At 41.5% G+C, this 18,074-nt stretch overlaps 1 protein-coding gene across 1 annotated transcript in view; it reads right to left on the bottom strand.

Annotated features, from left to right (window-relative positions):
• apmap (adipocyte plasma membrane associated protein) overlaps positions 1 to 18,074 on the bottom strand; it is a 73,251-nt gene that overhangs the window by 24,042 nt on the left and 31,135 nt on the right. Inside the window, exon 4 of the mRNA XM_084021964.1 lies at positions 7,941 to 8,033. Coding sequence (XP_083878090.1) covers positions 7,941 to 8,033 — 93 coding nt within the window. The remainder of the gene's footprint in view (positions 1 to 7,940; positions 8,034 to 18,074) is intronic.

Here is an 18,074-nt window from a genome sequence, read left to right as displayed (position 1 = left end):
TAAGGGTGCAGTTTCGTTCTTTTACCAGATTCTGCAAAACACTCCATTGAACACAGCAAGTATTGGCAGGCATGGAAAGATGAGCTGAATGTAGAACTGGAAGAAAAAGTATGGGATGAATGTCTGAAAAATATACATGACTGTTCTGTGAATCTCAGGCATTGCCTTATGCAGTTTAAGACACTACATAGCCTCTATTCTAGAGAAAAACTGCACAGTTTCTTTCCTGATGTTTCACCCAATTGCAACAGATGCAAGTCTGCGTAATTTAGTACATTCTTTTTGGTTATGCAGTAAATTGTACACATACTGGAAAAGTATTTTTCATTGCTTCTCTATGGCTTATGAGAAATGTTGGGAGCCTAATCCGCTGGTAGCCATTCTCGGGGCAACTACCCCTTTAGCCTTTTTGTGATATTTATTGTCAAAAGACATTCTATTTGGAACTGTGATTGCAAAAAAGTTAATCCTCCGGACATGGAAGGCGGACACTGCACCCACATACGATTTGTGGCTAAGAGAAATGGTGAATATGCTTCACCTGGAGAGACTGAGACTTTGTAATGAAGACAGAGAAGAAATGTTGTTGTTGGGCGGGGCTTAAGGAGGAGGGACGGGAAGACAAGAGGGAAGAGAGGAGAGAGAGTATAGCACCAAGTAGCAGTAAACGAAGATCACAAACTTTCTGAAGTATTCTGGTTAATTGGTAAAAGGATGTTGAGTTCATGGACATTTCTATGGTCCGTCTGTCGTGGCGCAGTGAATGTGATCATATGTGGATGACTTTTGCTCGCATTCTGGACGGAGTCCCTTAAAGCAAAACAAATCTGCGGAGCCTAGAACAGTTTTTAAAACGCGATTTTGCGGTTCAGCCATTTATTTATTTATTTATTTTTTGACATTTTTTATTTTGTTTTGTGAGAGCATTACAATACAGTAGTTACTTTCAGGGAGCATACAATGTTTCTTCTGCCACTCACAATTGTTTTTTTGTGTACAGAACAATAAACAAAATACACAAAGTTAAATGAATTACATCTGAAAACTTTGAACAAACTGGGAAAGAGCAAATAAAGAAATGTCTACCAGGCAGCTTTAAAGTAGAGTGTGAGTGATACAGATCCAGTGTCCAACAAAACATTCAAAAAAATAAAATAGAATAAAATAAAATAAATAACAGCATTACCATTCCGTACTTCTGTCTGTTCAAGACCAGCATATTTAACCCACTTGGCCCATCTTTTAGTAAATATGATTTTTTGAAGGCGGAGGGAGAGGGTGATCCTTTCCATAAGGTAAATGTAATTTACCATACTTATCCACTCCTGTATTGTGGGTGGAGCGGGGAGTAACCAACGCCTTGTAAGTGCTTTTTTACCAGCGGTTATCAAAATATCAAATAAATATTCATCAGCTTTCCTGACCTGTAAATCAAAATTTCCTAAGAATAATGTGGAAAACTGCATAGGTAGATTAGTGTTAAATAGACCACTTAATACTTTATGAAGCTCTACCCAAAAGGATTCAACCACAGGGCACTCCCAAAAGATATGCCAGTGATCAGCTTCCCGGTGTCCACATTGCCTCCAACAAGCAGCTTCCCCTCCAGTAAAATGTGCCTTTTGTTTTGGCGTAATGGAGAAACGGACCATACACTTCCAACCGAACTCTCGCCATGAATGAGAGCTGGTGCATTTCCACTGGGATCGGCAAATGTCGAGCCAATCCTCTTCAGATATTAACAGATTACCCTCTCTCTCCCATTTTTTCCTAACATAATCTGTATTGTGGGACTTTTTAGACAATAGGCCTTTATAAATTCTGGAGATGACACCCTTGCTTGATTTTCCTTGATAAGCATCAATAAAAATGTTCAATATGGGGTCATTAAGGTCTGTTTCCTTTCTGATATGTTCAAAACGACTACGTACCTGAAGGAACCTAAAAAATTCAGTTATGTCCAGGTCACAGTCTTCCTTCAACCTATCAAAGCTTTTAAATTGTCCCTTTTCTGTGAGAGAATAGTATGTCGGTATCCCTTTCGAAATCCAAGATTTAAATCCCAATTCTATTGCGTTAGCCTTAAGCTCCGGATCATAAACACACCATTGGATTATTTGTAATTTGTTACTTAATTTGTACTCATCTTTTATCATATTCCAGATTTTTAACAGCACTTTGATCCATGGGTTCTGTACCTTATCTAGAAGTCCTCCCAGATGTTTGTTAGGTAGTGCTGCTTGTATTGGGGGATCAACTAGACTTGAGAGTTCTATATCTTTCCATCTAGCTTGAAAGGATGGGTTACACAGATTAATTAGGGGTCTAATCTGAGCTGCATAAAAATAATCTTTAAAATTGGGTAGTGACATTCCCCCCTGCTCTTTTGGAAGTTGTAAAGTCTTAAATCTAACCCTAGGTTTTTTACCCTGCCAAATAAATCTGGAAATAATCTTATTCAGTTCAGAAAATTGTTTTGGGGAAATTTCTACAGGGAGTGCCTGAAATAAGTAGAGATATCGTGGGAGAATATTCATTCTTACAGAATCAATTCTGTGACTAAGACTAAGAAAAGAAGTTGAGTTCCATCTGTGTGTCGTCTTTAATTTTCGTTAAGAGGGGGCCATAATTTATCTCTGCCAGCGTTTGAATTGTCCTCTGCAAGTTTATTCCAAGATATTTTAACGACTTTTGATCCCAGTCAATATGAAATTTCTCTCTAAGTTGCGTTGTGGGTTGATAGTTAATGGTCAAAATTTGTGTCTTTTGTATATTTAATTTATATCCTGAGTAATTACCAAATTTTTCTAGGACGGTCATTAGCTTGGGAAGTGAATTAGGAGGGTTACTTAAATAAACCAACACGTCATCGGCGTATAGCGCCACCATGTGGTCTTCTCCGTTAATGCAGATGCCATTAATATTCTGAGTCTGTCTTATACACAAGGCTAGGGGCTCTTTATAAAGTGCAAATAACAGGGGTGAAATTGGACATCCCTGTCTCGAGCCCCATCCCAGTGTAATGGTATCAGAAAGGTATCCATTTATTTTTATCCGAGCCGATGGTTTGTTAAATAATGTAAGGATCCCTCTAATAAAAATGTTGTCCAAGCCAAATCTTTCTAAAACTTTGTATAGGAAAGGCCAACTTACCGAGTCAAAGGCCTTCTCGGCGTCTATACTAACTAAACAGGCTTCGACATTATTCTTTTGGATATGATGTAATACATGTAATGATCGCCTAATGTTATCATGAGTCTGTCTTTGTGAAATAAATCCGGTCTGATCGTTGTGTATAAGCTGAGGAAGAACTTTGTCCAGTCTCGTGGCGAGGATGGTTGCATAAAGTTTGTAGTCAACATTCAACACCGAGATGGGCCTGTACGAACTACACTCTAGTTTATTTTTTCCCTCCTTAGGAATAACGGAGATCACCGCCTCATTCCAAGATGGGGGCATTTTAGCATCTGTTATGTCGTATTACAAGCTCGGAGAAGGATTGGCACTAGCTCAGCTTTAAATGTCTTATACCACTCTGAGGAGTAGCCATCCGATTTTAAAAAGTCATCAATTTGCTGATCACCTTCTAATTGGGGTTGTGTGTACAAGCGCTTGTAGTATTTTCTGAAAGTTCTTTGTATTTCTTCTTGTTTGTACTGTATAGTTTTAGAGTCTATATCCCTTATTTTGTATATCGTGTTGTCTGCTCGTTGCTTTTGCAGTTTTCTTGCCAAGATTTTAAGTGATTTTGCTCCAGACTCATAATAAGTTTGTCTTGTAAATATCATCTTTTTTTCAATTTCCTGTGTATATATTAGATTTATTTCGTTTCTAACTGCTTTTATTTTAGTAAGTATTTCTGGTTTTTGTTCTCTTTTATGTTGTGTCTCAAGATTTTTCAGTTCTTTATTAAGATCTATCAATCTTATAAAAAAGTCTTTATCTTATAAAGTAGTCACGGCCGGATGGATAGAAGTCTCTCCATAAATCCAAAATGCCAAGCTCTGTCATTAAGGCATTCATTTTCCTATGTAACAGCGTAGTAGCTGGGTTTTTGGATGAATCCTGTTTTGGATTGAGACGGATATTAAAATCACCTCCACATATGACAACCCCTGTGTCCTTTATCATCAAATCAAATATGTTTCTATAGAAAGCAAAATTACTTCCAGGGGGAGCATAAACATTAAAAATTGTTATAATTACATCATGTATTTTCCCTGAGACTACTACATATCTCCCTTCCTTGTCAGATGTCTCGGAGACCTGTTCAAATGGTATTTGTTGTGAAATCAAGGTTGCTACACCTCTCCTGTGGCCTGATTTGTAAGATGAATAGTATACCCTTGAAAAACCCATTCTTTTAAGTTTTTCGTGCTCCAGAGAGGTGAGGTGTGTCTCTTGTAATAGCACAATCTGCGCATTCTCCCTTTTCATTTTTGTTAATATCTGCCTCCTCTTAGCTGGATTTAAAATCCCATTCACATTAAGTGAGATCACTTTAAGGGTTTGCCTGTTCATTATCTATTACTGTGGTCTACATTTATTGTCACACACCCACAAATCTCTCCTGGGATCCCTGGACGTACATATACTAAACCTATCTTTCCCGACGAACACAAACAAAAAACAGTATATAACAGTCTGAAACAGAACATCACCGGAGCAGTTTAGAACAGTTGCTTCCGATGCTGGGGCTCGCTTCAAAGAAGCCCTGCGGGACCTTGTAAAGTCAAAGCCCTCGTAAGGGAACGTCCCACCTCGCACAATTAGGTAATAATAGAAGAAAAGAAACAAACAAATCGAGGATGACTCGCCTAATAAGTCCCGTTCATCTGATTAAACAATAAAAAAATAGAAGTATAGACTGTGATCAGACATGGGTCTGGGCCAGGTGAAGCAAAATTGTTGTGGCAGACTTCGGCACGTGAAATGCAACCTACATGGAGTGCAAGCTACATGTTTCAAATAAGACTTATCTGGTAAGTGCGAAGATATGATCCATCAATGATCAGTTAGTGTCTTGGGAGGGCTGCCTTCTGAACTCCTTGAGTCTGTCTTTAAAATGAGTGTGTTGATGTCTCCGCTGTGTGCTGCCGCCCACAGCGGCAGACTCCTGACTTCCGACCTGGTCTCATCGTCCCCCCGCCACCTGCCAGGTGGACAGGAGCTGGATCTCCTCTTGGTCCGGTGTGGAGGGGGTCCTTACCACCGTAACTGGAAACCCTCGCGCCGACATGTCCCTCGTAGCCTCCGCAGCGTTCTCGAATAGCCGGGTGCCGTCATCATAAAAGATCCGCATCTTTGTAGGGTACGGCGTCTGAAACTTTATTCGTTTTGCTTTCAACACCTTTTTGGCCTCGGTGTATTCGCCACGTTTCTTTTGCACTTCAGGGGGAAAGTCATGGTCGACATAGAAACGAACGTTGTCGCAGAACACCTTTTTCTGCCATGCTCTCTTTATCACATCCTCTTTGGTCCAACAGCTGCCAAACCTGACCACTATGGAGCGAGGTTTTGCCTGTGAGCCGGTGGGCTTCGGAGCCAGAGCCCGTTCAATTTTGAGGTCTCGATCATGCGGCAGGTCAAGTGAAGTTTTCAGCAACTTATCCAGAAAGCCCGCCATGTCAGTGCCTTCTTTGTCTTCGGGTATTCCGTAAATCCGCAGGTTGTCTCTCCGCGCTCGAGCCTCCTGGTCAATCAGCCTCGCTTCCAAACTAGCCTGGCGCAGTGTTAGCCGCTTGATTAACGTTGATGTTGCTTGAAGCACGGTCTCCGTTTCATCTACTCTCCCCTCTACTTCGTCCAGTCTGTCGTTTGCCCTCTTTAATTCCTGTTTTATGTCGGAGAGTTGCGCCCTGGTGTCTCTTCTAAATTCACAGATTTTGTTGAGGATGCTATTCAGGTTAGCATCGGCGCCATGTTCCTCACGTGGATTTAGCTCGCCTGGAGAGCTACTTCGGCTGTGCCTCCGGTCTGGGTCTTCTTCTGCCGGAGCCATGCTTAGTCCACTTCTAGTAGTAACCCCTTTCATCATTCTTTTTAAAAATGCCCGCCAGGATTGACAAAATCAAGGTTTTGGGGGTTAAATTGTAAAACCTTTCGGGAGGTAGAAGTTTAGGCTGTCATCCCCTCAGTAGCAGAACCGGAACTCGCGGTTCAGCCATTTCACAAACCGTAGGAAAGTAAAAATGCAAATTAACAATTAAATCGAAAAAATTGCCCAGCCCTAGTTGGACTAAGATGTATGAAGAACTGCTGGGACTTAAATTATATTAACAGTATAAGTGCACTCTGTTTGAGGAACCGCCCCCAGTAAATTCATTTTCACCTGTTATGTAGTAATAAAATACCTTCTTTCTTACCTTCACTTCCTGTTTCACACTTTAAAATACGTCTCTTTGTAAACCTTCACTATTACTGTTAGTGTTGAAACTGAACAGGAAGTAGAGTCAGTAGAGTCAGATAGGGCTGGGTAAAAAAATCGATTCAATCGATTTTGGATCGATTTCATTTAAATTTTGCAATATCGATTCATAGGGCATGAGATCGATTTTTCCCCATGAAATTTACCCCTCGTGCGTGATGCAGCAGTGGCGCGTTTACGTCCGGTTGACGTTCATTCATGCGCACAAGCGTGCAAGATGGCTCCTATAGGTGACGTTAGCGCCCTGGTTTGTGCCAATTTTGCAGAACAATGGCCGCGTCAACATCGACAACAGCCACCGAGGAGCCCGCACTCGCGCTCCGTCCGGAGAACCGTAAACTCTAAGACGCGCCGCCCGGAATACTGCCCGGAAATAGGTAAACAAACACTGCCGAACAGTCGCCACTGACGGCCCAAATAATGTCCGAAAGCAGCCTGGAGCTCTCACCGACACCGGGCAGCACACGGCTCCGCGAGCCCACAATTACGCTCCGCGAGCCCGCACTCGCGCTCCGTCCTGAAAACCGTAAACTCTTAAGACGCACCGCCCCGAATACTGCCCGTAAATAGGCAAACAAACCCCGCCGACTGGCTTATTTAGCTTTATTTTGATGAAACCGAATGCATACACAGTTTATGTCTGACCTTAAATAAATAAAGGTTCTGAAAACATGTTGCCTGCCTGCCTATTGACGTTGACTGATACACTGCCCTCTGGTGGACAAAACATATACAACTGAAGTACCATACCATACCATATAGGTCTTACTGAAGGCTTTTAATGGTCAAAAGATTATTAATAAATATTCAAATATATTCGAATATTAATATTAATAAACAAACGAACTTCGAATATGATTTTTGGGGAAAAGTCAAGGCCCTAGTGCTCGATCCACACTACGTTATGGTGCAACGTAAACATCTGACTGAAACAGTTATCCCCATGATGTATACGTGTGAAAGACGACATCCTAACGAAAATGCAGTCAGCAGAGAGTGTCGGCAGAACTTGTGTTGTTTATGGTGAAGAGCAAAAAATAAAGTATATCTGTATTTTGTAACACAGTTGAGCCATTTTCATTATGTAAGAGCCAATCGAATCGAATCGAATCGAATCGAATCGTGATTAATCGATTCAGGACCTTATGAATCGAAATCGAATCGATTTAGGAAATTGGCCACGATACCCAGCCCTAGAGTCAGAGCAGGTCTCAACATGTCGTTGCTGAACAACTGACAGCTTCTTTGTTCATTTGTTGGTTGAGAAACTCAAGAAAGTCCAGAGGAAAAAATGGAAAAAATGAAACATAACACAACGCACCACAATTAAAACTCATCCAAACTAAACCGAAACTAAATTAAATTGAATCTCAAACTACATTTTAAATAAAATGTCACTGAATCTAAAACTAAAGTGAACTAAACTTTATATTCACCTTAAAGTAATTGAATCTAAAACTAAACCTAAACCAAATTAAACTTGAATCTAAAACTCAATGCGAGTTGTTCTCACCACAGGGCAGTTTTCCGAGCCTCGTCACAGTGTGAATTCGTCGACCAATAAGCTTCACAATCTTCCCGTCAGCTGTTCCGGCAAATAAAACATCTGCAAAAAGAAGAGACAAACATCTGTCAGCTCTCAGTCATCTTCATGGTCTTCGTTGTCCTGGATGAGAAAACTTTTAGTTTCTCATTTCTTTTTGGTCTTTGTCAGTCTTATGCAGTGACATCTGACCTTTGACCTGTGTCTGCTTCAGCAAGGCAAGGCAAGGCAAGGCAACTTTTTTTAACTTTCTTCACATCATAACATGTCATACAATAATGTGAAAAAAAAAATAGAAGAGAAGAATTAAAATTCAACTCAATTCAGTTTTATTTATAGTGTCAAATCACAACAGAAGTCATCTCAGAACACTTAACACATTGAGCAGGACTAGAATACGCTAAAAATTTCCAGAGTCGATACAATTTCAAAGTCCCAACATTACCCAGGAACAAGCGTTACAGCGACAGTGGCGAGAAAAATCTGAAAAGGCAGAAATCTCGTGCAGCCCTGGCCCTTGGGTTCCAACTGCATTTGGTGTTGGTAGTAGTATAGTAGTACTAGCATTAACAGTAGTGGTGGCATTAACAGAAGCATTAGTATCAACAGTAGTAGTCCATGGCAGCAGGCACAGCCATGCCGAGATGGATCCATCCCAACCATGTCGCTGTAGACCAAAAAGCAGGAGTAGTTGAGCAGTCTCACAGAAAATAGTTCATCGAAACATGTTTCTGAAAACATTTTAGGCGAGAAATAAGCTATGCAGATGCTGAATCTATCTTTATTTTAGATCGATAGCAGTCAATTTGAAATATTTTCGAGAGCTTGTGGCAGCGGCGCCGTCTCTCGAAACTCGCAGCGGCAGCATTGCATGGCTTCTCATAGACAATGAATGGGAACATTCCCTCCGCTTATGAACTCAGGCAGGAAGCCATTTAGTTTCCTGGTGTGTCCGGGACTTCCACAACATGTACAAAGCAGTAAAAGTGTTTATTACGGCCACGAATGATGAAACATTATCGGTGTAAATTAGGGATGCAAATTATCGAGTAATTCATTAATCGATAGTTGTTTTATCTTATCGATCGATGATCGATTAATTGATAAGCGGCAATTCTTCTGAGAAGCTGAATTTCCCTCTCAATAGGTTCTATCTACTGTATACGCAACATAAAATGCTATCTTCCTTATGATATAAAGAAAAAATGCAAATCATATTTTTAATAATTTAATTTTAATGCATCAATTTGGTGAATTTTGAGATCCAAAATATGACATATCAATTACTGACCAATTTCTTACAAACTGCTGGTACTGATACAAATGTTGACATACTAAATGGGGTTGAGGAGTTTAAGCATTCATGAAAAGATGAAAACAAAAATGACTCAAACACAGTGCTGAGCCCTTTATACTATTAGTTTATTATAACTATTATCATTCAGGGCTCCAGACTAACTTTTTGCATTGGTAGCACTGGTGCGCCTAACTTTTTTTTAGGTGCACCAGCACAAAATTTAGGTGCACCCACATATTTCATTGTGTCGCCTTTAATACCAAAAAGTCACCTTTTTATTGCTCCCCTTTTACATAATGACTCCCCCTTATAGCCTAGCTTAACTGCAGCACCATCAGCACCCAGAGCAACCGTTTTCTCCAGCCAATCTGCACACTGATGCCCAAGCGCAGTAAATGCTTGCTTTGTGGCACAATAAAAAGATCATACAGGTCACTAGCCTATAGATTGCAAATGGAAAACTGTTTATGTGATCTTAGCCTAGCCTACTTATATTTTTACTTAGGCTATTCATTTTTAATAATAATATTAGGAATAGGCTACTATACAATTTCCCATTCATGATGTCTCATGCTGTAATGTGGGCCTTCAAACACTGTGCGTGTCCATGCTCCACCTCGACATGTCCAATTAACATGTTGACCGGACTCCCTTTCCGCAAAATGCTTCAGTAGACAATAACGCACTCCTTCGTAGAGACGTCTGTGTCGCCGTCAGTCATGAATGACGTGTACGTGGCGTTTCCAACCTCCGCAGCTGTCTTGTTCTTCAGTGTGTCGGCATTTTTTTCATCAGAATAATTTCTGACTTAAATTTAGTGAACGGCAACCCCTCCGTTGCAATATTGTATGCGACGTTGAATTTTATAATAATTTCAGATTCCTCAGCGGACCTGATCGATACAGCCTGACGCTGAAATGCAGCTGGATGAGGGGCCACTTTATTAACACACTTTTCACGGCATGTAGTATGCTTTTTGGACATATTGCGCTTTTTCAACGTCTCGATGCGAAATGTTGTTGACTCCTCCACAAACGCACTATTACCGGCCAAATTCTGACCGCACTCCCGACAATAAATGCAGTGCATTTTCCCTTTCTTTATCGTACATCAGCCAGGGAAATTGCTTCAACCAGTCCTGTCTGAAGGCGTATTTTTGGGCTTTTTAATTAGTCTCGGGGCGAGGCTTTCTGCCTCTCTTCATTTTCAAAGAGAATCGAAGCGCTCAGGAGTACCTGCTCAGCTCGCTCGCATTTTTCAAACTGACCCAATTTACAGCAGTAAAAAGGACCACAGCCAATCAGAGGCAAGGACCCGCCCGAGCTCCGTCTCTTATTGGTTTAGACCACGATACCGTCAGGAGAACACAAAGAGATGCTGCGCTTATGATTTTTTTTTTCACCCGAGCAGCGTTAGGTGCACCAGTGCGACCTACAATTTTTTTCAGTCGCACTCATAAAGATTTTGGTAGCATATGCGACCAAAATGGTTGCACTCTGGAGCCCTGTCATTAATATAAGTGGGTGACTATTCCTCAGCCTTCCTTGGTGTTTTGGTTTTGACTAAAGCCACGTTCACATACGCCACCACTCGCCCATCTCTGAACGACAACTGTCAATGGAATGTGAATGTGTTCTAGCGGAATGTGGCCAGGACAGGCGATGCGATGTGGGCGGGGACGGAGATAAAATAACTCCTAACTACTAATAACAACTTTCTGCAATGCGAGTGAAGTGAGTACCAAGCGAGTACCAATCAGAATGTAGAATAGAGATGATTGACAGACGTCAACAGAGAGTTCCACAGAGAGTTGCCGCTTGAAACTAGCCGTCGGCGGCAGTGACTTTTTTTGCCAGTGAGTAGAATTCAGCGAGAAAGCAAATGACGGGCGAGTAGCGACGTATGTGAACGGGGCTATACACGCACGCACTGTCGAACTGAGGGGGGGTCGGCGTGGGGGACGCCTTGCCATGGCGACGGGGGAAAAAAGAACGTTGATGAGCCAAACCAGTCGCGAGGATTTCCCCTTTTAATAAGCGCTGCTGCCCTCCTGTTTAGGCCTATAATTAGAGCCGCTAGTTAAGTCCATTTGCCTTGATGAAATAATTTTGGGCGAACATCGAGACTATGGCGGCCTAAATTAGACTATGGCGGTGCAACACTATGGCGGTGGCGCCCTCTCCGCCTCTGGTTGTGGTGCCTGTCCCGGTGGACAAGGCGGGAGCTCCAGTCACTGTCTCGTCTACCGCTGTGAGCCTCTCTGGGAGAGGGGGCTCTTCTGGTGCTGTCACATCTCCACCCGGTGCTGGTACTGAACAGTCAGCTGATCGTTTTACCGCGGGACAGCAGAACACGCGGCTGGGAATGCCCTCCACTGCTCCGGCTACTAGCATTGTTGGTGCTAGCACCATTGACGCTAACACCGTGCTTCGCTCGACTACCACTGTGAGCCTCTCTGGGAGAGGGGGCTCTTCTGGTGCTGTCACATCTCCACCCGCTGCTGGTACTGAACGGTCGGCTGTATTTTACCGCAGGACAGCAGAACACCCGGCTGGGAATGCCCTCTGCTGCTCCGGCTACTAGCATCGCTGGTGCTAGCACCATTGATGCTAACACCGTGTTTTGCTCTCCACCGCCACAATACATCCTCGTTGGGGACTCCATGGTAAGGTCTGTTGCAATCCCAAGTGGCATTACTTATTCATTTTCTGGTGCAAAAATCCTGGACTTACACAAACACATCCCTGCTATTTCTGACCGTCACCCGTCTGCCCACACAATCATCGTGCACTGTGGCATGAACAATCTCAGGTGCATTCAATCAACAAATCTCCGCGCTGATTACGAGCAGCTTGCAGACCTCATTGATAGCCTGGGGAGGACCTGTATCTTTTCAGGATTGATTCCATCCCCCAGACATGGCTCTGAGTTTTTTAGCAGGTTATTCAGTATCAATCAGTGGTTATCGGACTTTCGCTCTGCATGTGGGCTTGGTTTTTATCAATAACTTTTCTGGAAAAGGACTGATCTATTCTGGCAAGACAACTTCCACCTCAACATCAAAGGTCTCACTGCACTAGCCTCACGCATTACCACACATCTCACCTGTCCCACACAAGTCCACCACCATCTCCACATCACATCCTACACACATCCCGGTCATTACAAACAACAGACCACTACACATCCACCGTCCCATTGCACCTCCCTGTCCTTCCCGTCATAACCTTAAACATATCAGGATCAACAAGGTCTCACATTCAACCAACCCACATGCAGCCCTCCACATGGCTCTTTTTAACATTCGCTCCCTGTCGAACAAGTCTTTTGTCATTAATGACCTGATTTTAGAGAACAAACTTGACTGTTTTTAACTGAAACATGGCTGAGCACTGACGCACCAGCTATTCTCACTGAGGCTTCCCCACCAAATTTATTTTCCAACAGGAGTGGGACTGCAACAATCATTTCAAGCTCTATAATAACAAAGGTCATTTCTTTTACCAACTATACATCATTTGAACACCATGCCTTTGTTTTTAGCAGTCCTCCGATTTTGTGTGTGACTATTTATAGACCACCCAAGCACCACCCCTCTTTTATTAGTGAGTTTTCCGAACTTATATCAATTTTACACTCAACTTACAACAGGGTTTAATAACTGGTGATATTAACACACACACAGATAATAATTCAGATCCCTCTGCGACAGAATTTTTAAATCTTTTAAACGACCTGGATTTTAAGCAGCATATTACACAGCCCAATCACAACAGAGGACACACCCTGGACCTGGTCATAACACATGGCCTGTCCACAGGTGTGTCCTCCACCTGTTGTCGCCAGTTTTATCCAACAGGAGGCCCCAGTGAGAACAGTGAGGAAAATTTAAATAAAATTTGCAGCCACTTCAGGAGTAAGGTAGCGCACCTTACTCCTGAAGTGGCTGCAAATTTTATTTAAATTTTACAGAATAGCACTGCTGACATTTTACCTGCACCCTGCGATTTTATTGTTGACAATTTTAACAGTAAACTCAGCTCAGCCCTAGATTCAGTTGCTCCACTTTCCACAAAAACAATATCAACCAAACCTACACCTTGGATAAAGACTGAAATAAAACAACTGAAAATAAATTGCAGGAGCGCAGAGAGAAAATGGAGGCAGTCAAAGTTAACAGTTCATCATGAAATATTCCAGGACAAACTCAAAACCTAAATAAAGCAGTAAAACAGGCAAGAACTTTCTATTTTTCACAACTCATCTCAGATAAAAAGAATGACCATAAATTCCTCTTTTCCACAATCGCTCGTTTAATTAATAGTGATTTTAAGAAATCCTCCATAGTCCCAACAAACAGTCTATGTGAGGAATTTGCAGACAACTTCAGAGGTAAAATCGTTGGGATTAGGTCCACTCTTTTAGAACATAACATTGTTGCTTTTAACAGACCTGAACCATCAACTTTATCTGAGGAGACAATGGAGCATTTTGTCCTGGTTGATGCAGAAACGCTTGGTAGAGTTTTCTCCCCAGAGTTAACCCAACAACCTGCCTTTTAGACCCAATTCCCACATCACTCTTAAAAAATGTTATGCGTTCTTTGAGTTTGAACTTTTAAATGAATTGCTCTCTCCAGACGGGTGTCTTCCACACTGCCTTTAAAACGGCAGTGGTGAAACCCCTTCTGAAGAAGAGCAATTTGGATCCTGACATTTTCGCCAACTACCGACCTGTATCCAACTTACCCTTTTTAAGTAAAGTTTTAGAAAAGCTGGTTTTTATCCAATTAAATTTGTATTTTTATTTTTAAACAACAACAACAGTTAGAACAGTGTCAATCTGGTTTTAGGATGAACCACAGTACCGAGACAGCCCTCGTGAAGATTGTTTATGATCTCAGGTGTAACAGTGACTCTCAGAAACTGTCAGTCCTGGTGCTACTTGATCTAAGCGCTGCTTTTGATACAGTAGATCACCACATTTTGTTAAATAGACTTAGACACCTGGTGGGCCTCTATGGTACTGTTCTTAACTGGTTTTATTCCTACCTCACAGGTCGTCACTTTCTTGTAAGTATGGATACATGTTCCTCAGGAACACATGAACTTAAGTGTGGGGTGCCCCAAGGGTCAATTTTAGGTCCAATATTTTTTAATTTATATATGCTCCCCCTTGGGGACGTCATCAGGAGGCACGGCATCAATTTTCACAGCTACGCTGATGATACACATTGATTCCCTTTTAAACTGTATTTTAGATATAAAGTCATGGATGGCAGAGAACTTCCTGCAGCTCAACCAGGACAAAACAGAGGTTTTAATTATTGGTCCTGAAGGCAAGAGAGAGAAACTTTTACCAAAACTAAATGCTTTTAAACATTCACAGTGCGTAAAAAACCTCGGCGTTCTTTTCGACTCCGAGCTTGATTTTATTCCACACAGAGGAGTTCGCCCGTTTCTCTCTCTGGCCAGCATAGAGGTGCTAATGTATGCTTTTATCTCTAGCCGGTTAGATTACTGTAATGCCCTGCTCTCAGGTCTCCCAAAAAAGAGCATTTCGCACGTTCAGCTGCTCCAGAACTCACCTGCACGTGTGCTGACGAAGACCAGAAGGCGGGCTCACATTACATCGGTTTTAGAATCGCTGCATTGGCTCCCTGTGCGCTTCAGGATCTATGTTAAGGTTATTTTATTAGTTTTTAAGTGTCATAACGGCCTTGGGCCTTCTTATCTGTCTGACCTGCTTTTACCGTATCGGCCATCGCAGACCCTGAGGTACTGGTCTTTTATCTGTTCCCAATGTTAGAACCAAAACCTTTGGTGAAGCCTCATTTTATCATTACGGCCCTCGCCGGTGGAACAGCCTGCCGGAGGGCCTCAGGGCCACTGAGTCTGTTGATGCTTTTAAACGCAGGCTCAAGACTCACCTTTTTAATTTAGATTTTAACCAAGTCCTTTTTATTCCTTTAGTATTACTCATTTATCTTGTCCTGTCATTTTACGTTGTCTTTTAATTTTCTCTTAAAGGTTTTATTATTCATTTACTTATTTATTTTTGTTTTGCTTTCAGTAATTCATATTAACATTCATTTATGTTGTTTTAGGAAGTTTTTCACTTCTTGTATTATCTATTTTATTTATTGTTATTTAATTATAGTTTCCAGCTCCATTGTTCTCCTCATGGGGGCCCTCCACTCCAGGAGCTCTGTCTGGCCTGCCTGCGGGGGTGCCGTCCTGGGGGTTGTCCAGGCCTGGACAGTTGGGGAGTCCTGCCCTAGGGTATGTATGAAAGGTGCTATATAAATAAAGTTGACTTTGACTTCAAGATTAACCAATTTTTGTTTTTATTTACGAGTTTGAGAGTTATACCATGGAGCTAGCTTTTTAGTAACAGAGTCGAGAGTCGAGTAACAGAGTCGAGAGTCGTTCTCAGTAGGCTTCCAGATTAATCTATTAGAGAATCGATCTGGGAGAGACTAAGATTAACATAGAAGTCCTCCGTTTCATTAAGACATGTAACTGAACTCAAGACTGGCAGAATTACTTCCTTAAACTTAGCTACAGCTCTATCCGATCGAGAGTAGTAGCTTTTTCCTAGAGGAGCCAAGTTCAGCAGCAATAAGTCAAAGGTTATCAAGTAATGGTCAGATAAAGAAGAATTTTGAGGAAAGATTATTACGTTTTCGGTTTCAACGCCATAAGATAAGACGAGATCGAGAATGTGGCTGTGACAGTGAGTTGGTTTATGTACACTCTGACTGAAGCCAATAGAATCTATTAAGGAAGTAAATGCTACACTAAGGCTGTCATTAACAACATCCACATGGACATAAAAATCCCCCACAATAATAACTTTATCTGATTTAAGGACTAAACTTGATAGCAACTCAGAGAATTCAGATAAGAATTCAGAATATGGACCAGGAGCACGATACACAATAACAAACAGAATTGGCTGCATGTTTTTCCAGTCCGGGTGCGAAAGGCTGAGAATCAGGCTCTCAAATTAGTTATAATTTAGTTTTGGTTTCGGATTGATTGACAGGCTTGAATCAAAAATGGCTGCAAGTCCTCCTCCACGTCTGCTGCCTCGAGATATATGAGAATTAATATGGCTGGGAGGACTAGCTTCGTTTAAGCAAACAGTCTTCATCACGCAGCCAGGTTTCAGTCAGGCAGAATAAATCAATATGATTATCTGATATTAAATCATTGACGAATACTGCTTTAGATGAGAGAGATCTAATGTTTAAGAGTCCACATTTAATTCTCTTATTTTGTTGTACTACACCTGAAGTGCTAATTTTTATTAGGTTTTCATGTGAAATCCCTCTTCTGTTGGACCGAATTAATTTAAATTTAAAAGAAAATAAAGGCAAAATTAAAATGCATTAAAGAAAGACAAGGACAATAAAAACATATTTGCAATAATAAAAACAGTGCAGACATTAAAATATTTAGCAGAAATCTATGGTGAACAAAAGTTTTTACCGGTAGTCTAGTTTTAAAAGTGGTCAGAGTTTGGGCAAGTCTTACATCTTCAGGAAGTCTATTCCAGCTATTTGTTGCATAGTGATTAAATGATGCTCTCCTGTGATTTGATTTTACTCTGGGAATCACTAACAGATTGGTCTCAGAAGCTCTTAGTGGTCTAGAAGGCTTATGTATTGGGAGCATATCAGTGATATACTTCGGCTAGACCATGTAGTGATTTATATGTGAGCAGGAGGATTTTGAAATCAATCCTCTGACATACAGGGAGCCAATGTAAGGATTAAAGAATTGGTGTAATGTGCTCACATTTTTTGGTCTTTGTAAGAACTCTAGCAGCAGCGTTCTGAACAAGCTGTAGCTGCCTGACAGTTTTTTTCGGAAGACCTGCAAGGAGACCATTACAGTAGTCTAGCCTACTAGTAATAAAGGCATGTACAAGTTTTTCTAAGTCTTGAGCTGACATGAGCTCTCTAAGTCTTGCTACATTTTTGAGGTGATAGTAGGCCGATTTTGTTACTGATTTGATGCGACTGTCGAAATGTAAATCAGAATCCATAATAACTCCAAGATTTCTGGCTTTATTTGAGGTTTTCAGGGACAGAGAGTGAAGGTGTTGAATTACTTTAAACCTTTCTTTTTTAGCACTAAAAACAATTATCTCAGTTTTGTCCTCATTTAGTTGTAGGAAGTTTTGGCACATCCAGTCTTTGACTTGCTCAATGTACTGGCACAGAAGATCTATGGGGCGATAGTCATTTGGTGATAGCACTACATAGATTTGGGTGTCATCGTCATAGCAATGGTGGTCAATGTTATTATTTTGCATGATTTGTCCTAGTGGGAGCATGTAGATGTTGAATAAAGTCGGCCCCAAGATTGAACCTTGGCGGACTCCACACGTTACATTGTTTGGTTCTGATAAAAAGTCGCCAATGGAAACAAAATAGTTCCTATCTTGTAGATATGACTTGAACAAGCTTAAGACTGTGCCTGAGAGCCCCACTCAGTTTTCCAACCTGTCCAAAAGTATTGAGTGGTCAACAGTGTCAAATGCAGCACTGAGGTCTAATAGCATTAAAGATCACATATTATACTGTTTTCATCAATTTCACACAGCTGTCAGAGGTCCAACAACACTGTATTGATATGCATTGCCCCAAACCCATATGTGGTCCTGAAATTTCAGCTGTCTTAAGGTTGCTCAAATGAGCTCTACTGAGAACATGCTGCTTCTGTGTCTGCACCTTTAAATGCTAATGAGCTCCATCCGCCATCGCCTACTCAGAGAGAGACAGGACGCTGCTTGCACTA

The sequence above is a fragment of the Eutrigla gurnardus genome (assembly GCF_963514095.1).
Source record: "Eutrigla gurnardus genome assembly, chromosome: 11".
In the NCBI taxonomy this organism is placed as follows: Eukaryota; Metazoa; Chordata; class Actinopteri; order Perciformes; family Triglidae; genus Eutrigla; species Eutrigla gurnardus.
This window is presented reverse-complemented; position numbering and strand designations above follow the sequence as displayed.